This window comes from Malaclemys terrapin, chromosome 19 (assembly GCF_027887155.1).
Source record: "Malaclemys terrapin pileata isolate rMalTer1 chromosome 19, rMalTer1.hap1, whole genome shotgun sequence".
NCBI classification, from domain to species: Eukaryota; Metazoa; Chordata; order Testudines; family Emydidae; genus Malaclemys; species Malaclemys terrapin.
The window spans coordinates 10,925,592-10,947,730 of record NC_071523.1 but is presented as its reverse complement, the minus strand read 5'-3'; the positions used below and the strand labels follow the sequence as shown (position 1 = coordinate 10,947,730).

Here is a 22,139-nt window from a genome sequence, read left to right as displayed (position 1 = left end):
GAGGGAGAGGTGTTTATTTATAACGTGATTATTTTTTTCCCCTAGATATCCTCTTACCCTTATTTCTCTAAATCATGTTTCTCGTTATTTAGTTGTATGAATGCCCACTCTCTGCTAGGTGCTTTCCAATCACTTCTGCTCCAAGGAGCTCTCAGTCCATGACAGAGGGTTGGGCAAGAACAATAATTATTTGCGTGCATAATTCACAAAAATGGTTCCCTCTTTCTGAAGGTTTTTTTTTCTTCTTTTTTTTAACAATGAAACTTTTTCGTTTTCTTCAATTTGGTTTATTCTTCTGCCTCTTGTAACTTTAATTCCTCCCTGTTTAAGTACATTTCCCCTTAAGATGAAGCAGATTCCTATAACAGCATAGTCAGATCCAAGCCATAACAGAAGCTGCTGGTAACAAGAAGGGTGCACCTCCTGGCTGTCCACCCAGCTCGGGCCACGTCTACACTAGGAGTGATTTGCACCATGGTACAGTGATACTGGCAAAGCAGTTGTAGCGCGGCTACAGTTTATACCTGCAATGCTCCATTTCTGTCTGCACAGCCGCCTCCGGTCACCTCCCACCGCTCTTCCACTGTCCTGCAGGCACCCTACCCTGTACCAGCAAAAGTTAATCAGTATACCTGGATTTACACCAGAGGCTTTTGATGGCAGACAGGCCTGATGCTGGTCACATCTCGTGGCATCCCTGTCCGACCTAGCCAGGCTGCCAGGAGTTCCTAGCGTAGCTGCGGCCTGGGTGCTCCCAGGGCCAGCTCTAACTTTTTTGCTGCCCCAAGCAGCAAAAAAAAGCACCACCCCGCCGAGCGCCGCGCTGCCGGAACCCCCCAGCGCCGCGCCCCGCGCCGCCCCCCTGCCAAGTGCCGCGCCGCGCTGCCCCCCGCCACCCCAAGATTGGCCGCCCCTTACCAGGTGCCGCCCCAAGCATGTGCTTGGTTGCCTGGTGCCTGGAGCCGGCCCTGGGTGCTCCTATCCTGTGCTTGTCCCTGTAGTACCCAGCACCTGTCTCCTTTTCTCGCTCTTCAGCTTTATTATTTACTGGGGCTGTGGTAGCGCCCAGGAACCCCAGGCGTGGCCCTCGACCCCGGGGCGCTAGGCGCTGTACAAAGACCAGACCCTGCCCACGAGAGGTAACTGTGAGTACAAACGAGAGAGCGGAGGTGACTGCAGACTTGACAGCCAGGGGGAGCTCCGGGCTCGGCACAGCAGCGGTTTTACTTTCCTTTTCCTTCTCTACCGCCGCCCTCGCCAGCTGTCCCCGGCTCCAGGCTGCCGGGCTCCGGAGTGCGGTGAGCTGGCGGGGGCAGGAGGAAAGCGGGGCTCCGGGCTGGGGAACGGGGGACCGGGGTGTCTCGGGGCGGGGGGGGGAGTCAGGTCTGGGCCCCGGGGGAGGTCGGGTCGCACTTCCTGGCCCTGCCCCGGGGAAGGAGACGCAGGCGGCGGCGGGCCGAGCTGGTAGCCCGGGCTCGGCGGCCTGGATCTCGGCTGCAAGCGGCCGGGTTCCTCCGCCTGGCAGCTGGGCAGGAGCTGGGGGCCCCGCTGCGGCCCGTGTGTGGGGCTGGGGGCCGGGATCCCTTGCGGGGCTGAGTCGGGCTCCTGGGGCGGGGGCTTTGCATGGCAGAAGGGGGCCCATTGGGGTTGGCACGTCTCGGGTACATCCGGGGTGCAGCTGGCAGCGTCTGCTGGGCCCCCTGACACATTTCCCAGGACCGCCCTGGGAAAACCTTTGGCCAGGTGGCAACTAGTGTTAGCAGCTTGGAAATGCAAAAAAAAAAAAAAAAACCCAAACAAAACAGATCTCCCCCCTCTCCACCCCTCCCCAAGGCAAGCCTGCCACAGCCCCAACCCTTGAACAGCTCCCTAGAGTATCTGGAGAGAGATCCCATATAGATAACATTGCATGTCTCTGTATGACTCAAACCCACTTGCGTGTTGGTGGGCAGACAGCTGCTGTCTTTTCAGTTGTTATCACTTACTGCAGCGTTCCCACTCCTGCCCGTTCTCTTCAGTTGGACGCAGAAACTTTTAACATTGGCTGTCTCAGTGTGTTGTGAGAATAATGCAAATCTTTAGACCCACATAAAAAAAAACCACAATGGCAGATTAAATTATTTGTCTGGCAACTGGCAAGTCCATTAAAAAAAAAAAAAAAAAAAAGGCCAGGCTGGTCAAATACCCACTAGGTGGTAACCTCAGTGGCCATCGTAGGGCCCACGCACGTGTAGATGGGGTGCAGGATCTCCTGTCTGGGCTGGGAAGATAAGCAGGATTTGTGGCATGGGAAAGGGCAAAGTGAATCTGTTTGACTGGAGGACGTGGGTGACTAGCATTGAATATTGACTGACGCCCACACATGGGTGGGGCTAGCATGCCCCACGCGTAGGCAGAGGCAGCCCAGCTCAGGACCCATTTGCACAAGGTTTCTCCTACACAGCGGCAAATCCCACCAGGGAGATGCCTGGCCATGCGTCTTGGGATCAGCTGGGCCTTGTCAATCTGCAGTTGACCAACACAAATTGGAAACGTGTTTGAATGGAGTTTAGCTTTCGCTTTAGCTAGGGTGACCAGATGTCCTGATTGTATAGGGACTGTCACAATATTTGGGGCTTTGTCTTACATAGGCGCCTTTTACCCCCCACCCCTGTCCTGATTTTTCACACTTGCTGTCTGGTCACCCTTGCTTTAGCACATGGTTCAAAGTCCTGTGTAGAGGGAGCCTAAGGGTCAGATTTTCAGAAATATGTAGGCGCCTAAAGACGTAGATAGATGCCTAGGGGGATTTTCAGAATCGCTTACGCAGGTTAGGTGCCTGACTCCCATAGAGACTCACGCATCCAGCTAAGCCCCAGCTGCATTTGATACACCTAAACATCTGGCCTTAAGAGCTTTGCATAAATGGGACCACAATTCACCCTCGGTGAGAGACATTGGTGGCTGTCGGGTCCCATTTTTGCCAGTGTAGCCACAGCCTCAGTGCAGCACTCTGGGATGTCTGCCTAGTGCAGTGCTTTATAAATCTGACTTCCAGGTCCTAACTCCCTTTCCTTCTCCTTCCATTCCCTCCCCTCCCACCATGATTCAATGGGAGACCTGCTCTGCTTGTTGTGTTCCCACCCTTTCTGGGCAGAACGTTCCTGGTGACTCTCTCCCTGGCCTGCGTTACAGGCTGCTGGAGCCCTGGGCCCACAGAAAGATGGCGAACATCGGTGACCTGCCCAAAGATGTCCTGGTGGAACTCTTTTCCCTGGTCCCCACCCGGGAGCTGATCTGTAACTGCCGGCTTGTCTGTGTCCTGTGGCGGGATGTGGTCAACTTAGCCACGGTGTGGAAACGCAAGTGCCAGCGGGAGGGCTTTTATCATGAGAAGTGGGACAAGACTATCAAGGACTGGAAGATCTTCTATGTCCTCTGCAGCCTGAAGAAAAACTTACTCAAAAATCCTTGTGCTGAAGGTTTGTTCCTTTTTATCGGAAAGTGGCGGTGGGCGGGGAGTTCCCCAGCAGCTAGGAGGATGGTCAGTTCATAGCCTTGCCCAAGGTCTAATCTTTCGGGCCTCGCCTACGCTGTGGATTTGCCCTGGCTACAGCCATCTGTGTTTGGCTACTGATTTAGCTGTGCTGGTGCAACCATTGGCATAGGCTGGTAAAGCTGCACCCGTGGAGCCTGAAGGGTAGCACTGGTGCAGCTACACCTAGGGGTGGAACCAGAACAAATCTCCAGCGTAGGCAGGCTTCGGCAGCATGAAAGTGTGTAGCCAGTTTAAATGACATGGTGATAAAATCACCGGCTGCTGCAGCCTGATGCACCCTTGGCCCCTCCACTTCCCGCCCCCCCCCAGCCTGCGGTGGCCCCAGTGCAGCTGAGCAGTGGGGAATTGTTACCTAGGTCGCTCTAGGGTAGGCGAGGAGGTTTGGGCCGGCTCGCGGCCTCCTGTGGAAGTGTGCAGCGGGAGCCTTTCGTACAAGGCTGATGTAAAGTGGTGGCAGCACATCAGTTTGCTGGGGTGCCTGGTCTTTGCTGCATGGTGCTGTTACGGATAGGGCTGGCTGACTGCCAGGCTTCCCCAGGGAAGAAATGGGTAGCGTAGATTAGGCCCGAGGAGACTCTGCAATAGGGAAACTAGATACACCTTGAAATCACTAGGAAAGGATTCCCAGGCTGCTGTAATATCCCTAGGACAAAGCTGCCACCTCCCACCCCGCGACTCGCTTTTTAAAGTGAAAACTAGATTATTTCAGAAAATTATGGGGAGGGCTGAAAACTTCAGGTTCTCAGACCCTTCTGCTCTCCCTTTTGGGGATTAACCCTCCGTCTGCTGGTTGGGTGGCCTCACTGTCCCCTTTGTGATCCCTCCCTAGAGAGCTTTCAGTCCTGGAATCTGGATCCAAACGAGGGAGATGAATGGAAAGTCGAGGATCTGCCTGGGCCACACGGGAGAGACTTTCCCAGCCCACACGTGCGCAAATACTTTGTCACTTCTTATGGGTAAGAATCAGATCTCGTGCTCTGAAGCTGGGCCTGGAGGGAAGAGGGCACCCTGGCAGGTTGAGAACACACGGAACTCCATGCAGGTGGGTGGAGCTGGGTCCAGGAATAGAAAGATGAAGAAGTAACTAGTTACCTTGTGGAGATACAGAGGGAGCGTCCTATGTGCCCTCTTATGAGGCATACTGCCACTCAGGCAACATCTCAAGGGCCCCCAATGATACAAAACCAGTAGAGCTTTTTAGCAGAGACGGGAAGCTCCTCACAGCTCGGATTTTTGTTTCTCTTCTGATATAAGCATTGACCAAACAGCTTGTGTAAAGGTTTGGTAAATGGGGTATAACTTAGACAGCAGCTTTCTTCGCAGTCCTTTGCCAGTAAAACTGAACGGAGTTTGTTCCAAACCTGTGGGATAATCAGATTCAAGCTCTGAGTGTGTGTCTGGTTCCTGCGACCCACGATGAAAACAGTTGAGTAGGGGTCAAAGGTGAGGATTAGCTGCTGTTGAGTGCGCAGGATGTCTGCTGCTGTATCCTTGACACCATGTGCTCTCTGGGCTAGCAGCATGTCCCGCACAGTACTGGGGGTGTTACTAATCTGGGGTGAGCCCTGGGCTTTAACTAAAGGGAACCACTAAACTCCAGTGGAGAGACGAGGAAATAGGCACATACAAGTTGCATGTGATGCTAAAAACTTACATGATCTGTTCCCAGGCAGTGTCTAAAGTCTCAGCTCATTGACCTAAAGAAAGAGGGTTACTGGGACCAGCTGATGGATGAAATACGGCCTGATATTGTAGTCAAGGACTGGTGAGTGTGCGCATTAAAAGCTAGACTCTCGGCATATGCTAGGGCAACTCTGGATTTCAGCTGGGACTACATCAGTGGAGTTCTTTGACTCTACCTCCGGGGACTGTAATGATTTAATAAAGAACAAGTCAGACTTGGGTTCTGTTCCTGAGTCTGGAAGGGATCATGATCTAGTGTTGAAAGTCACAGAGCCAGGACTCCAGAATTCTGTCACTGGCTCACATGACGCAGTTTCCCCGCCAAGGCATGATGATACTCCCCGTCTGTACAGCTCTTTGAGGTACTCTGAAGAAGAATGCTAGGTAACAGTAATACCACCTTTGGCTTACTACAGAACTGGAGATGCCATTACAGATAAGGAGTGCAAACTGGCTTTCCCATCCCACGGGCAGGCTTCAGCTTCGCTCCAGTTCCATTTCCGAGCCCCTGTATAAAATGACTAACCCCTGCCATGCCAAGAGCAGGGATGGCTTGTCTCTGGCAACAGGCATCCCCAGAACGGTGACTGTCCCGGCAGGTGTGTGCATCTTCCCAGTGCCTGACCTCTCACTGTCTCTCCAGGTATGCTGCCAGGTTTGACTGTGGGTGCCGTTATGAACTCTGTGTGAAGCTGCTCTCTGCAGACTACATCGTCCTTAACGAGTTCTGTCCGGAACCAGTGGTCATAGAGCAATGGAGTGATGCAAAGTGGAGAGAGGTGAGGAATCCAGAGACTAGCTGTGTGGGCAGCAGCTTTAGATCAGTGCTGTGGTTTTAACACATGACTCTAATCTGAACAATGGCTGGATAACAATGGGTCCTCCTTCCCCAGCACATCTGCTCTCTCTGGGCCTCCAGCGCTAAAGTTATTCCTTAGTGGCTCTGCAGAAGCAACACCGCTGTGAGAGAGTGAGCTGGGTTCAGTGGGGGTCGCAGATGCTCAGCACGTCCCACATCTGTTTCAACATGGAGGGTTGAAATAAATGCAAAGCGAATAGAGAACATGACCAGTCAGGTCCCTTGTGCTTTGTATGGACATTCTTTTGACTGAGACTGGCGCAAAGTTACTTCGGAAACCTGAACCAACTTTATCATGAGGTTTCAAGGGACTTGTCTAAACAAGAAAGTTGCACCAGTATAATTTTGAATTGGCTCTTAAACCATTATAGTTAAACTGGTGCAAGACACTGTGTAGACACGATTTTGGTTTGTTTCAAACCTGTTCCTAATCTAATTAAACCAAACAGATAAGCCACTCTTAAACCAGAGGAAGAGCACACCACTGTAACCCAGCACCTCAAGTTATACTGGAACGATTGGCTCGTGTAGATAAACCCCAAATTTAAGGGACACTGGCCTTGTCTGTTCTGTGTATTAGCCCTGACTTTGCAACTTTCCTTGTGTATAGGAGGGTTTGCTCTTGAGCATGTGGGCTGGCTGCTGGCCACAACTGATTGAAATCAGGGTAATTCCCAGTGTAGACAATGCCATTGTCAGAGGAATCATTTTTATTTTATGTTTTAAACAAATGTCCTGCCTGTTGCTAACCCCACTATTAAAACCTGAGCACTTTAAAAATTGAATGTGCCTATTCCTGTTCTAGTTTGTTTATTTTTCAGCATGGCGAAGGTGACGCTAAACCGGCGTAGTTTCACTTCAGTCTCCTGCTTTAGCAAAACTTTTTGTTTGGTTGGTTTGCAAGGCTTACAGGAGAAAACTTAAAATCCAAATATTTTCAAATAAACCTGCCACTACAGGAATTTAGCTTAACAATAATCACACTGTAAACATATTTCTATGTCTGGCCCAAATCACCCATCAAATATGAACTGAAAAGCTTTGAAAATTGATCTGTATTCCCCTCTCTGTAACATCATTGGTTTTCTACACGGTGCAAGCTGAGAATCAATTTAGTTTCACTTTCAGGCTTAGTTCTTCCTGTTTGGGTTGCTCGTGCTGCTGAGAACTGTTGGCTAACAACTAGCTATTGCACTGGCATTTCCAAATCCTCCCTGGCCAGCTGGCTATCAGTTTTTGGTCAAAGCAATTTGTTATTTGTATAGAAAAGCCAAGCTGAGTCAAATGCCAGTAGTTCCTTTTGCAGCTGAGTTCCCTGCACCCTTTGTTTTAAGGCCTGTGATGTTCCTCTTTCCTGAAAGTATTTTCAAGTGCCTGCTGTGGGCCTCAACGTTATTTAATATGGGAGAGGCGGCCGCCAGAGGCGTCATTGCTAAGCAGCAGCTGGCCCTGAGTGAGAGGGAAAGCGGATCTGTCAGAAAAAGAAGGGAAGTTTGATTGGTGACTGATAAAGGTGACTGGAAAAGGATTCAGAAATTGGGTGTGTGCTTTTTTTTTTTTTTAATATCAGGGTTGAAAGGGACCTCAGGAGGTCATCTAGTCCAACCCCCTGCTCAGAGCAGGACCAATCCCCAAACAGATTTTTGCCCCAGATCCTTAAATGGCCCCCTCAAGGATTGAGCTCATAACCTTGGGTTTAGTAGGCCAGCGCTCAAACCACTGAGCTATCCCTCCCCCCACTTTAGCTTTGTATGACTTAGCTAAAGTGCGGAAGGGGGGCTGGAGGGATGTTTCTCTGCTTGCTTTTTTTAACTTCAGACATAGCAGGAAGATTGATTTTCCCGGCAGAATAGAGGGTAGCTCTTAGAGGCGGCATTTTGTGGGTGCTCACTTTATTTCAATGTTTTCTCAATGCGGCGGGGGGAGGGAGGATAAACCTTCTAAACGTGAAGTAACTGGTGCAGTGATGTTCGCCTCAGGCCTTGTCTACCCTAGAGTGGTTTATCAGCAAAGGTGAGCTTAAAGGGGGGCAGGCTTCCAGTCACCGCAGCGTTCAACACGTGGAGCAGAACGGTCGCTGCCGCCGAGACCATGGCATCATGGGCCTGTTGCTGGAGGACTCTTGGCATCAGTATAGCTAATACAGCATCCACACTGTCCAGGTGGAGGGGCTCATGTCACTCAAACTGGTGTAACTTCACTGGCAGGAGTGCAGGTTTGTGCGGCAGGACTCAGATTTGAGTGTAGACGTGTGCAGGGCTGTGCCGACAGAAGCCGAGTTTTGCTAGGAAATCATTATCATTAGTTGTTGCAACAGTGCCTCAGAGCCTGAGTCAAGGACCAGGACCTTTGCATTAGGTGTGATGCAAACTCAGAACAAGAGGACAGGCCTTGCCCCACAGAGCAGCCAATCTAATACAAGACAGAGAACAGAGGGGCAGCACAGGGAAACAATGAGACGGTATTGGCCAGCATGATAGGCAGTGGTTTGTGCACACCATAAGCCTAAACCTAGTAGCATAGACCAGGCCTCAGTGATTTAATGGAAGATGCATCAAAATCCCTGCAACTGGTTTGAAAACATCAAGTGATGATTCTTCCCCTGCAGTAGCATGAGTGGATGCTCAAGGTCCTGATTTAGCAAGGTGCTTACATCCTTTCCAGTGCTGCGAGTAGGATAACACAGTGGTTAAACACCCCAGGCCCGTCTGCACCACGTAGCCACTGCCACGGTGAACTGAATGTGGGAGGACTTGAGGTCTTTAGTATCAGACTATGGATATCAAGGAGGCTTCCAGGCTAGACGGGGCCTGGATTTTTAATGTGGAACTTTAGTTTAACCTTTTCTGGCCTTCCGTATAGAGCAACACAAGCCTTTCTCTCTTCCCCTCTTCCAGCTCAGAGAGGATGTCCATGAGCTAACTTCTTCACAAGGCCAGAGCTCGCTCTTTACCATAGGGGATGCCTACACTGTTTAAAACACAAACAAAACACCACCCTGTAGCAGCACCTCTCAAAGCCTGGGTCAACTGACCCCGGCTCGTGCTACGGGGCTAAAAATAGCCCGTTTGGGCTGGAGCCCGGGCTCTGAGACCCACCCTCTGGCCGGGCCGGGCTGACCTGCCTCTGAGACTGGCTGCCTTGGCTTAGTGTTGAGATTTTTGCGGTACAGACATGCTCACAGTCACAGGACTGGGGCTGAGTTCATCAGGCAAAATGAAAGATTTTTTTCTCCTTTTCTTACCCCTCAGATCTCTTACACCTTCTGCAACTACAAGGCTGGAGTTCGTCACATCTTGTTCGAACACGGAGGACAGGACACGCAGTACTGGGCGGGATGGTATGGGTGCAGAGTGACGAACAGCAGCATCACCATTGAGCCAGGGAGGTCACCATAGAGAGGCCACGAGGCAGACTCCGGCTCGGGGCCCTGGAATCAGAAGGCCGCTCGTAGCACTTGGTGATCTGCGTGAGCTCTGCCAGGTCAGATGTGGGCTGGTGTCAGCTTTTGGTTTTGCTATCTCCAGCCTCTCCGTGACTGTATTTTCATATCCTGGCTGGAGTCTGAAGAGCAAGTGCTCCTGGGTAACACCAAGCCTCCTACAAGCTCTGCCCTCTGAAATGACTTGTCTTCCCTGGGACTCCATATTAACCTCATGCATCTCGCACCAGGGACATCAGCCAGGCCAAGCAGCCGAGTGTCTTTCTCACAGCAGGGAGTGTGCTCCGGGGCTACTGCCAACTAAGGAATCAGCCTCTTCTGAAAGGCATGGCTAACTCAGCACCCTGTCCCTCATCTCCTCCCCTGCTCACCCTAATTGAGCTTGGATTGAAAAGCAGGCCCTTGGCAGAGGAGGCCCGTTAACTGAGTGGCAGGACAGCTGCGGGGCTTGGGTGGAAGTCTCCCCAGCAGTTACATCCCTAGAAGCAGACAGGAAGGAAGAGGGGGAGCCTGGAGGAAGGCAGAACTGGCTACGGCTACTACTGTACCCTGAGCCAGAAGCAAAGGGGGATGCTGCCGGCTCCCTGTAAACATAAAATACAATAAACCAGGGTGGCGATGAAGGAGACCCAGAGCGGTTATGGTCTGTGGTTAAGGCCTGAAGGGACCATGTGGGGACAGGGACCTTTGTTGTTTTCCCTACTTTAGTGTCAGGATTTTCAAGTCTTTTTATTGGAGCACTTTGCTTTGGAACATGAGCTCTCTCTCCCTTCTCACATAGGAGTTAGGGTTGTTTTGAATCTTTCAGGGGCTTTGCTTCCAACGGTTCATTGGGCACTGGAGTTAGAAATGTAAACCAGTTCTAAGTAGTCTGAATTACATTGCTTTCTCGGTATCTCTCATCAAACAGCTGGGTTCTCCAGGCAGCCACAGAAGCTTCTCTGGAAAATAAGGTGAGACTCCAATGTGTAATGTGTAAAGCAACAACAACAACAAAACTGCCAGGCCTCTTTTGTACGCTGAAAACAAAAACAACCCCCTGGACCTAAGCCCTCTTTCCCCTGTATGTCACTTTGCCATGTTTCCTACAGCTTGGAAAGAAACTAGACGCTGATTTCAGCCTTGGGTGGTCCTGACAGCTGCAGATTGACTACATAAAGACCAGGTTCTAGCTCCAGAGAATCCTCTCCCTGTACACTAGTTCTGGGCAGTATTGCTTTCGTGTGTGGATAGAGGGAAGGTGCAGGGTGATCCTAGGACCAAGGAAAGGGAGTTGGGGGGTGGGGTGGGGTGGGGAAGAGGGGTTATTTTTCTCTTCATAAACTGTCTGCCTTACCCCTGAAGTGCTTATGCTACTGGCTGGCCAATAGGAATGAATAAAGTGATATGTATATTCCTAGTCAATTTCTTTCCTTTGTCTAATGGAGTTCTGCTCTCTGACACTGGGTGTAGGGCAGCGGGTGATGCCATGCTGGCCATCTCACTGATTTGTCATCAAGGGTGTTTGCCAGCCTTGCCACACCATCTAGAAGCCAATAGGCAAACTATGCTCTTCCCTTTTCTACCCTCACCAGTACTACGAGATTCTACTACTTTGAGGTCTTCTGCAACCCTGTTTTTTCTAAAGGGTGTTGTATCGACTTCAGTGAAACCCCCCACCCCACTCTACCACTGCTCCCAGAAAAGTCAAGGGGAGTTTTGCCATAAATTTCAATGGTAATAGAGTGGAACAACTTCAAGTGCTTTTTGCAAAACCCCTCCCTCAAACAAACTCCAGCTCTGGCCTCAGCTTGCAGCGTAACAGCACTGCACATCAAAGAGTGCCCTGATTGAGGGGGGGGGGGGGGGGAGGCCTGAGCAGGAGATGGGTCTATGCTGCATGGACAATGCACCTGCCTATTGTTTCCCCCACAGGATGGCGTGGAGACCCTTCATTGAGAGGCAAGAGGCTGGTGTTGTATTACCTTTGCCATGGGAGCCTCCTCTCCTTGAGAGAAGTGTGAGTGGTGGCAGCACATCTGTGATGTAGACAGGGGGTGGCAGAGGGAGGCCCAGCACCTTGTGTGTACAGCCCTAGTTTCCTGGGGATCCAGGGGATCGGAGGGCTGGATCCCTCTCCCCCTGGAGATGTAAGTGTACAGGGGGAGACTGGGACTCCAAAGGAATCCAGGGGACGTTCTCCACCCCTCCTAGATCTTGCCCATGGAAACATGGGGCCATCACTTGTGTCTAACGCTGAAAATGAAGAGAGAGCAAGTCTACTGCGTGCAATGGGGCCAGTTATACTTGGTCACAGAGTGAAATGGGTTCTGACCAGTACAGGCCTGTGCATCTACCACACTGCCTTTGACACAATTCAGGCTAGCTCCGCGATGGTAAAACTTGCTCAGTATTTATTGACAACTCTACAGATCACTCACTCACAGTGGACACACACATTGTAGATAAGGCCCCACTCATCCCAGCTGTAAGTCGAGCGATTTTGGTGGAGTCACACGAGCTTAGGCTTCCCACAGAACACGCCCAAGTTATCCAGCTGGAGGCTCAGAGGTACGTACACAAAATGGACGTTCACATACAAAGTACCAATGTGCAATTGAGCTGCCCTATAAAGGGTTAAAGCGGGATCATAAAGAGCTAGTGAGAAGTACTGATTCCCACTTGCAGTTTACATTACATCCCTCACGTCTTGCATCTGTGGATTTGCTGTAACAAACACATACACACACACACACACACCCCACACAGCCTGTTCACATGTAGGAGTCAGTTCTATATATAGCGGTAAGAGCACTTTAAACCCATAGGCAGCCTGGCTGTGGGGAGCTGCTCAATGGACATGAAGTCACTCAGAAGGCCAGCTGAAGAAGCACCTGTTAACAAGATAAGTTGCATCCCCTTAGAAGACACCGGATTCCTCTGGAAGATCTGAGCCTTGGACAAGGTGAAGGCGATGGGAAGAGTCAGCATCAGGTACCTTTGTGGGCTCTTTCTTCTACGTAAAGCTGCATCTAGAAGAGAGTAACAGAAGGGGTTCAGAAAGGGTGAGTGTAGTAGTATTGGTTTAATATCTTCTATAGGGAACTGTACTGTAGAGGGGGGAAACCAAACTTAATCCACTGGGTCTTCTCCATAGGTTGCCCCTGTGATCGGAGTCTATTTGCATGAGATGGTGTAAACTGGTGCTGTGGAGCAGGATTCACCCCCATGAAATTCAGGCCAGGGATTTATTCTTGCTCTAGGCCCAGTCCTTCAAGAGCACAGTTCCCAAGGGGAATTCTGGGCACATTTCCCAGAGGTGCTCAGCCCCTCACAATCCCACTGTTCGTGGGCAGGGGTTCCACTCAAACCCAGTGTTGACAGACAGGAGCTACAACCCAGCCCTCCAGCAGTGGCTGTGGCGTGGCCTCTCCCACCTCCGACGAGCAGGGTTGGGTGTTCTTTGGCTTGCCCATTGGGCACCTCACTCCCCACAGCCCCTGTACACGTAGATGGTCTGGGCCAGGCTGAACTTTCTGGTGATGGGATAATGGGGTCAGGGCATCCTGCCACAAACAGGTTTCATGCTTGAGATGGGGAAGTCCTGCCCTCCCAAGCTTGCCTGGGCTCAGTGCACTCAGTAGTACCAGCGGCTCCTGCTGGGGTAAGATACTTCACAGCAGCGCTAAGCCGTTGCCCTGTAGATGACGGCAGTGGGGGACAGATTCCCCTCACCCCGGGGAGTTTGCATGGATTGAAGTAACGCTCGTGCCAGCCTGGGCTGGAGCGCTCTGCTCACCTTTAAGATATCCGACGTCATGGTCTTCAGAGGGATTAGCCGGGGGTCATGCATGTGCACGTCCTGCTCATCTGCCAGGATCCATGGGAAATCCTGCCAGCAGGAATAGAAGAGGCTTCCTCAGAACAGGAGAAAGCACCCTCCCTTTCTGGGCTCCTCAGAGGGCTGGAAACGGGAGCAGCGTTGGGTGGAGGGGGCAGGGATCCACTACTGCCCCTCCCTCTAGCCTTCTGCACCCCACAAGTGCTCCCCCTCCCCTCCTTCCCAGTCATTGGGTCTATGGTAAAGGAGTAAGGAGGGACGAACATGAGGAGTTGAGGGGGACCATAGATCAGGCTGGGTGAGGAGCAGAGGCAGAGCACGTGCCTGGCTGGGGAGGTAACGGAGCCCACAGCTTTAAAGAGTGGTTTATACTGGAAAGCCTTGCTAATCCACACACTGCCGATGCCCACCCCTCAGCCGGGTTTAACAGCAGAGGTCTCTGATTACTAAGGGCTCATTACCCTATGCACCCAGAGACCTCAATCTCCTCCTCCAATTCCCTCCCCAGACCTCCACTTCCAGCCCTCACCTCTGCACTGGGGCTACAGCGAAAGAACTCAGTGGGTTACGTGTCCCATAGGGGAAAGGGGGCTCAGCGCCTTGCAAGATCAAGCCCTCAGTGACTTGCCCTTCTGGAAGACAGGTAGGCTATTTCCCCAGGGGCGTGTTGTGAGGATGTACTGGCTAACATGCTCGGAGGCTGCTGGCCTGTCCACCCAGCCTTAGGGGCACTGCCCGCTGTCTGGTTCAGGCCCTTCTTCGCAGGGTTTCATGTAAAACTGGTAACAAATTCCACATCGCAAACTAGTCCCTTCCCCTGACCCAGGGGCTGCCAGTCAGCGCCTCTCACTCCTGGTGGCTCTTCCCCCATCTGCCTGGGATCTACCTTGCAGTGGTTCTCAAACCGTGGGTCACCAGGGGCCCAAGCCTGAGGGCTTCAGCCTTGGGCAATGGGGCTGAGATTACAGGCCCCCTGCCTGGGGCTGAAGCCTTTGGCCCCCAAATCCAGAGTGGCAGGGATGGGGCAGGCTCAGCCTTCAGTCCCCCGTACTGGGGCCATGTAGTAATTTTTGTTGTCAGAAGGGGGTCGCAGTGCAATGAAGTTTGAGAACCCCCTGCTCTAGGTCCCACCTCAGGAGCCAACCTACTTCCTATAACCCTAGTCCAAGGTCTCCAACAGGAGCCTTCCTGCTCTCTGCAGCTCTCCCAACTGGGCTACTTGTTAGCTTTTATAATCACCTCATCAGTTGCAGGCAGGGCTGGGCCCAATGCCCCTCAAAGGGCCAGACACCTGCAACACTGCATGTATGTTCCAAGTGCAAAACTTCACCCCTTCCTTGTTAAGGAGAGGTCTTGGGAGAGCTCTTCGAGACCTTAGGAATTGCTGTGGCCCAGCCCTTCCAGGGAACGATAATATAGTCCCACTGATGAAAGGAGAATCCAAAGCTGCAGCACCTTAATTCACGTCCATCCTTCTTTACCATGCAGCTCACCGCAAGCAACAAGCAGACAGAGGCATCACCTACCTTTATCACCTGGATCTTCTCCATGTTTCGCGTGGCAGCCTCCCGTGTATGAACCAGGACAGTGAAGGTGCAGCCTAGAAGGGATGGGGCAGGGATGAGAGGAAGGCACTGTAATCCGATGGCCAGAGGCCTGGGAGGTAACAGGAATCATCCACAGCTAGATAAATACCAAGACATGTTCCTTTCCAAAAGGGACTGGGAAAGTAACCTGTCATTTTCTGCTCTCTCTGACTTTGCTAGCGGTCTCCTTAGCACCAGAAACCATGGACTCCTCCATGGTCTCCACCTTCCCCTCTCCTGTAAACCTATTGCCACCTCCAGGCCCCCGATGCAACTGGCCCAGGGCACCTTTTATAGGATTCGGATTTTGCTCCAGTGCTCGTGATCAAAATTTTATTTCTACCCTCACCTTTTCAGCGGGATGCTCTTTGCCAGTTGGCTGCTGCCTTCCACCCCAGAGCTGGTTGCATTTCAGTGATGCTGCATGTGTCTAATATGCACCATGCCCTGTGATCTTTGGGGGATTAAATCCCCTGTACCTTTTCTTTAAATCTCCATTTCTGCCTGTCTGAGAGGCAGTGAGCCCAGCTGTGCAAAACAAACTCTCTCCTGGACAAACACACTAGAGAGACATTTTACCACCCCTTACACAAAGAGGGTTATGTAAAATCAGCCAGTGAGTATCACTGGAACGGCAGTTAGAGCCCTCCCTGTAGAAGAGAAGGCTTTCAGTCCTACCTGGGGGGTTATTGTCGAGCACGGCATCACACACGCTAATCTTCAGGATGAAGGCACGGAGCAACTGCTCCACGTGGGACAGGAGCGAGTCCGAGCTGGGGAGGAGACAGAGATCATTAGGGGAGCTCCCCGGCCCAGAGGGAGGGGTAGTTGTTTCCAGTATCACCTCCCAAAGTCGAACACAGGGAGTGGGAAGCAGGCACTGGCTGCACTGGGCTGGTAGAAGGGAACCTTTACCTGATGGAAAGTAGAGGTGGCTGAGTGATCTCAAAGACAAATCTCTCCACTGGATGGTGCTCTTTATCCAGGATTACTACCACCACCTTCTCCACGTCATTCTGCAAGCACAGAAACCCGGTCAGGAGCTCCCCACCAGACCATCCCTTTTCCTCTGCTCCCCCCTGTCTCTGATGCTCCCTATGAATCAGGAACATACTTATCTGCTCTAGCTCCACATCACTTCAGTGTCTTCCCAGTGCTTTAGAAAGGCTGCTGGATTGCTCTGGCTACAACCAAATGCCCTACCAGTTTATTATTGGATACGAGATCCCTGTTGGGGGACTACCCCCAAGACCTGTAGCGAGCTGCAGTCCACCAAATAGGACATTTCCCTCTCTAGCTACTTCTACATGGAGAGGCAACGTGCAGCCATCATAGGCTTCCACCTCCCCCAGGGGATTAGACACAAGGCATGCAATATATACACTCCCAACTCAGGGACAATACAAGGCAGAGGACAGTTCACACTCACAGCACCAGTAAGGCAAGTTTGGCTCCATAATTTAGTTTATGTAAAAATAAGCGTTTAAAAATCCTAAAGCCAACAGACTATTATCTATTGAGTTACAATGGAAAGAGTGCTTAAAAAAATAAACCAATGATATTTCCCCGTGGTGTTGGCAACCAACCACTGCAGCTTTGTGGCTAATGCTCAGAAGTGAAATTGATGAAAATTAACCAGGAAGTGAAACTGCCCTATTTCAATCCTCCAAACGGAGAGCAACCCCAAACTGCGGAGATTAAAAAACAGACTAAGGCAATGAGCTCTGCACAGCCAGACCGCACTGCAGGATTGAGGCCTTAAGCAGGTGTCTAATTTTGCTTGCATTAATAGTCTCCCTGACTTCCATAAGGCTGCTCACATGAGTAAAGTTACTAGTGACTAAGTGTCTTCTGGATTTATAACCCTTTTTTTAAGTGTTTCAATTTTAATTATTTGTAACATACCATAGTTAAGGACATATATATATTAGTTAGCAGTCTGCTGGTGTCCCTTCACCTGTTTCAATGTGAATAAATGAATAACACCAAACCAGGACCCTGGTTGTGGGGAAACTGATTAGGTCACTAACTCTATACCAGTGGTCCCCAAACTGTGGGGTGCATCCCTCCTAGGGGGGTGCAGAGGAACTTGGGGGGGAGAGTGGCAGACCTGGGCCAACACCCATTGGGGGCAGGGAGAGAACGCCACCCAGCCCTGCTCTGCCCCCAGTCCTGCTCCCAGCCATGGTTTCGGCCTTGGCCCCAGCCCCAGCCTTGGACCCCTTACTGTGTTTCCCCACTTCCCCCAGGAGCTGCGGCCCCAGCCCCCGGGGAAGGGAGGTGCGGACAGGGTTAGGGGGAGTGTGATCCTGAAAAGTTTGGAGACCACTGCGCTATACAAATCTCTGTAAAGTTCTCTATTTGTGACTAGCGCAGTTGGGGCAGGGGGCATGCCCCATACGAGGGTCTCTGGCATGGCCTCACCTTCTCTAACAGTGGCTTCACACAATGCAACGTGTCCTGGATGTACCGATTCAGCTCTGGATGACAGGACATCTGTGCAAACAGAATGAGAACTCAGATCAAATAGCAGAAGGGCTGGTGGGCTGCAGGGCCTCAGGGGGTTGCTACTGTGATGGAATATTTTACCACTAGGTTGCCAGTTCAAATCCAGCAGAGGTAAGTGGTGATTGGAAGTTGTTGCCATCTGATAACTGTGCAGTGGCTTATGGGAAATAAGTCTAGTGGTGTCTGCTGACAACTAGCCTAACCAGTGTCCACTCACAATTGGTCTTTCTTAGAGATAGTCCCTCCCAGCCAGGATTACAGCACATTGTTGGGGGCAGCATGCGGGAAATCTGTACTGCTGTTGCCTGTGAACTATCTGTTCTGTGCATAAGTGTAACGTTTCAAACTCCAGGGTTGTTAATTCATCCCTTTTCAGGACCACTCAATTCACTTTGAAAATAATTAAGGGTTTGCATTTGTTCAAATATAAACTAGTTCAGTTAGGCACAGGCCAGAACAAATGCACCTCCAGTATCTCATTCATGGCCACAAATGCCATTCTAGTAGCACCTCCTTGAGCCGAAGCATTACTAATAATACCTACCTCTTCGATAGTGCTTTTGAACATACAGCATGCTCTCTGCTTAACTGTGTATTTCCTCATAGCCATAGAGCTACAGGAGAGACTCCTACCTGGACTGGTACATTGTATTTTTTCCTCTTCTGAAAGATCCCAATGGGGTAAACTTCTCTAACATAAAGGATGAGGTGAACAGCCACTTCAAGAAACTCCGAGAGAACATCTGCAACCACTAGAGAACAGAAAGAGGTGGTGGAGCAAAGCAGGTAAAGAAAAACAAGCCCAGCAAATATTTCCTGGCTGCAGGAATCTGCGGGTTAACTGCTGCCCACGATCATCAGCTTATCTGTACACTGCTTGTTTTAGGAACTGCGGTGAAATGACTGTCCTCCCAAAGCGTTTTACCTTGGAGATCACTGCATTCACCACTGAGATGTAACCACCTCTAGGGTGGAATGCACCAACTATTTAACACCACAGCAACATTATACAACCATTTATGACCGGAAGTAAAGAAAAATCCTGTATCCAATTGAAACTGCAGGTGAACTGGAGGAAGGCAGAATTTAATGATATACCCATGTAAAAATATAATGATGCAAGTTGACCTGTAAGTGCTCTTTACAGGTCTCACTTCCAAGTATGACCAGAGCTACCCCAGCTTAGCTTGTGAGCTTCAAAGATCATAACAGGGCAGGGCAGTGGTCATCATAACCTCTGACCTGCAGTACTACAACCCACCAGCAAGGCATAAAGGTGTCCCGTTTTCCCTGTACGGTACATGTGGCACCCCATTCGCAGCAGTAGTTGAGGGGTAGAAGACCAACACTCCAAGGCAGAGCCAGCTCTACCTCCACATGACTCCCTGTGCCAGCAAGAAGCCTCACCAGCTTCTGGAGAGCAGCACGCTACGCTACCTTGTCCAAAGTTGAGATCTTGCCGGGTGAGGGTGGTCATCTTTCCGGTAACCTGGGAAGGAATTGGGAAAGGAGTTTTTCCTCTCAGCTCATGGCACCATTCAGATCCCTCTCCCCCATTACCTCCATGCCCACAGCAAAATTCCACACTCTAGATATTTGCGCGCACACTAACTGCTATTACACAAACCGACAACGGGGCCTGATTTTCAAAGGCCGCATAGCCCCCATCTACTTGAATTGCCATCGGGTTTGCTCGCAGATCCGAGCTCAGGAGCCCAGTTAAAGGGATAGTGGGTTACAAATCATAATTTTGCACAAGATGACATCTGTCCTTGTGTTCTTGATAACACCTCAAATTGCAAATCTGAATGTACTCAGAAGGATTTCTGCTGTTTGTGGGAGTTTTTCTTGTTTGTTAATGTTTTGGAATATGTGATTTATAGACTCATAGACTTTAAGGTCAGAAGGGACCATTATGATCATCTGGTCTGATCCCCTGCATGCTGCAGGCCACAAAATCGTCCCTACCCTTCCCTTGACTCTGCTGATGAAGTCCCAAATCCTGTGTCTCGGTGACTTCAATTTGCAGAGAACCCTCCTGCTAGCGATCCCTGCCCCATGCTGCGGAGGAAGGCGAAAAACCTCCAGGGCCTCAGCCAATCTACCCTGGAGGAAAATTCCTTCCCGACCCCAAATATGGCGATCAGTAAGACGCCGAGCATGTAGGCAAGAGTCTCCAGCCTGACCCTTGTTAGTCATTATACTATTTACCTGCTATTGCTCGGTATTCCTCAGCTAATATGTTTTACCATTAAACCATTCCCTCCATAAACTTATCTAATTTAATCTTAAAACCAGACAGGTCCCTCGCCCCCACCGTTTCCCTCGGAAGGCCGTTCCAATATTTCACCCCTCTGACGGTCAGAAACCTTCGTCTAATTTCAAGCCTAATTTTTGTTTTGTTTTGATTTTGTTTTGTTTTTGTTTGTTTGGGGGTGTTTTTTGTTTGTTTTTTGCATTAGCCTGGGCAATGAAAATAAGCTAATCAGTTTCACAATTTTGTCTATTTCCCTTTCTGGTTCACCTGCCCTAACAAAATGCAGTAGTGTTTGAGTTGCAAACACTGCAGGGGAAGGATTAAAGCCAAACAACAAAATTGTATTGACATGGAAAAAAGTGTTTTATAAAACCAAACTCCCCTCTCATGTGAGGTACTTATATGGCCTCTGTTAGACAATAGCTGAGATCTCACAATTATTAATGTACTTATCTTCACAACACCTTACAAGGCAGGGAAGTGCCATTATCTGGGGAACTGAGGCACAGAGAGACCAAGGCCATAGATTTTGAAGGTATTTAAGCAGGGCTGCCCTCAGTGTTGCAATGCCTAACTGATTTAGAAGTCTAAATTTCATTTCCAAAAGGGATTTAGGCACTTCAGAACCTAAATTCTATTGACTGTCACTGAGTGCAGCAACACCTAAATACCTTAAAATAATAATAATAATAATAATCTAGGCCTCCACCCCAGGACATACAGGAAGTCTGTGGCAGAGCAGGGAACGAAACCCAGCTCTTCAGTGTCTCATGCTTGTATCTTCAACCTCAGACCATCCTTCCTCTCACAAAGACCCTAATCCTGCAGATGAATCCACACAGAGACACCTGCACCCACCTGAGGACAACTGCAGGACAAGACCACAGTTTGTAATGGCTAACCCTCCCCGCACCCCAGCATAAGGCTTACTATGGTGAGGATGGGGGACCATGGGTCTGACCCAGAACCCACTAAAATCAGTCCTTCCGCCCATTACAATGGGGTTTGGCTCACATCCCAGGTGTGTACCTGGATTACAGCAGATAGGAAAATGTACTGATCCACTCAGCCCAATGCAGGGCTCTTGTCAATGGGTTTGGGAGGTCCCAGTGGATGGAGGGTATCTGTGTTCTTAATGATGCTGTTTGAAAGCTGGTGACAACCTGAGCATCTAGTCAATGGAGACGCTCTTATGACTTTATTTTGGTACCATCCGAATTTTTTTTTTTTTTACATTTTCAGGGCAATTGGCCAGACGGGATCCTGAGCAACCCTGGATTTGGCAATCGGTGGCAGTCACTCGTGAATCCAGCAGCGCACCCGCTTCTCCCCCACGGTGATCGGGTCACTCTCACGCCACAAGCCCACCCCCAGTAGGGCTTCTCCAGGGCAGCTGGTGTCTGGTTCGCCCCCCCCAGACCCACCCTGCACTGGGCACCTTGCGGGGGGGAGGAAAGGAGTGTTTCTGTGAGAAATTTGGCGCCTTCCAGTAACAGGGTCTCATGTGGGCACCCCCCACCCCGCTCTCATTTCAGGGCAGATGCAGGACCGAGCCCACCAACACCCCCTCCCAGTCTAAGGCACACTCAGGGCCTCCCTCCCCCATGCCTCCAGCCCCCCCTTTCGGGGCACGCGCGGGGCCACCCCCCCCATTCCAGCCCCCCCTTTCGGGGCACGCGCGGGGCCACCCCCCCATTCCAGCCCCCCCTTTCGGGGCACGCGCGGGGCCACCCCCCCCATTCCAGCCCCCCCTTTCGGGGCACGCGCGGGGCCGCCCCCCACTCCAGCCCCCCCTTTCGGGGCACGCGCGGGGCCGCCCCCCACTCCAGCCCCCCCTTTCGGGGCACGCGCGGGGCCACTCCCCCCACTCCAGCCCCCCCTCCCTTTCGGGGCACGCGCGGGGCCGCCCCCCATTCCAGCCCCCCCTTTCGGGGCACGCGCGGGGCCGCCCCCCATTCCAGCCCCCCCTCCCTTTCGGGGCACGCGCGGGGCCGCCCCCCACTCCAGCCCCCCCTTTCGGGGCACGCGCGGGGCCACCCCCCACTCCAGCCCCCCCTTTCGGGGCACGCGCGGGGCCACCCGATGCCCCCTGTGCCCGCCCTTACCGCGGGGCGGCGGCCGCTCCCCGCCCGGGCCCCTGTTGCCGGGCTCGGGGGTGTCCGCTCGGCGCGGCCCTTTGACGTGCCTCGCCGCCCCCCGCCTTCCGCCGGGTCCTAGCGCCCCGCTGCCAGGGCCAGCCGTGCCAGCTGCGACCGGCCGCGCACAGCTGGAGGGCGGGGCGCAGCGCCCAGGGGCTGGGGGGAGCCGGGGCCTCTGACGATCTGGGTGGGGGGTCCCCTAGGGGCGGGAGGCTCATGCTCAGCCCAGCTACGCAGTGTCCCTTCCTCTTCAGATAAAGGGTCTCCGGAGTGTGGGTTCATCTGATGGTCTCATTTTACAGGTAGGG

The 22,139-nt window shown here is 51.6% G+C and overlaps 2 protein-coding genes across 5 annotated transcripts; one reads left to right on the top strand and one right to left on the bottom strand.

Annotated features, from left to right (window-relative positions):
* The first annotated feature begins 1,206 nt into the window (after positions 1–1,206).
* Positions 1,207–10,882, top strand: LOC128826212 (F-box only protein 6-like). 3 transcript variants are annotated; one of them, XM_054009395.1, is made up of 6 exons: positions 1,207–1,298; positions 3,175–3,461; positions 4,368–4,494; positions 5,208–5,303; positions 5,865–6,000; positions 9,332–10,880. In XM_054009395.1, the coding sequence occupies exons 2-6, from the start codon at positions 3,203–3,205 to the stop codon at positions 9,476–9,478; spliced, it is 765 nt and encodes a 254-aa protein (XP_053865370.1). In that variant the 5' UTR covers positions 1,207–1,298; positions 3,175–3,202; the 3' UTR covers positions 9,479–10,880. The 3 variants fall into 3 exon arrangements, with proteins under 3 accessions (XP_053865370.1, XP_053865371.1, XP_053865369.1); XM_054009396.1 differs by having other exon boundaries at positions 1,216–1,298; positions 3,137–3,461; XM_054009394.1 differs by lacking the exon at positions 1,207–1,298 and having other exon boundaries at positions 3,068–3,461; positions 9,332–10,882.
* Positions 10,883–11,893: 1,011 nt separating this feature from the next.
* MAD2L2 (mitotic arrest deficient 2 like 2) lies at positions 11,894–21,879 on the bottom strand. 2 transcript variants are annotated; one of them, XM_054009179.1, is made up of 9 exons: positions 21,799–21,879; positions 18,844–18,925; positions 18,070–18,188; positions 17,353–17,424; positions 15,844–15,944; positions 15,607–15,701; positions 14,869–14,942; positions 13,301–13,393; positions 11,894–12,533 (listed from the first exon to the last, which is right to left on the bottom strand). In XM_054009179.1, exons 2-9 carry the CDS (start codon positions 18,911–18,913, stop codon positions 12,492–12,494), a joined length of 666 nt encoding a protein of 221 aa, XP_053865154.1. In that variant the 5' UTR covers positions 18,914–18,925; positions 21,799–21,879; the 3' UTR covers positions 11,894–12,491. The 2 variants fall into 2 exon arrangements, with proteins under 2 accessions (XP_053865154.1, XP_053865155.1); XM_054009180.1 differs by having other exon boundaries at positions 18,874–18,925.
* Positions 21,880–22,139: the final 260 nt, after the last annotated feature.

Excerpts from the sequence above, each read along its gene's own strand:
- LOC128826212 (XM_054009394.1), top strand. The coding sequence starts at position 3,083 with ATGATTCAATGGGAGACCTGCTCTGCTTGTTGTGTTCCCACCCTTTCT. Across the intron at positions 5,304-5,864 it reads GATATTGTAGTCAAGGACTG|GTATGCTGCCAGGTTTGACT; the intron begins GTGAGTGTGCGC and ends CTGTCTCTCCAG. Across the intron at positions 6,001-9,331 it reads GTGATGCAAAGTGGAGAGAG|ATCTCTTACACCTTCTGCAA; the intron begins GTGAGGAATCCA and ends CTTACCCCTCAG.
- MAD2L2 (XM_054009179.1), bottom strand. The coding sequence starts at position 18,913 with ATGACCACCCTCACCCGGCAAGATCTCAACTTTGGACAAGGTAGCGTA. Across the intron at positions 18,189-18,843 it reads GTGCTGCTCTCCAGAAGCTG|TGGTTGCAGATGTTCTCTCG; the intron begins GTGAGGCTTCTT and ends TCTGTTCTCTAG. Across the intron at positions 14,943-15,606 it reads GCTCGACAATAACCCCCCAG|GCTGCACCTTCACTGTCCTG; the intron begins GTAGGACTGAAA and ends CATCCCTTCTAG.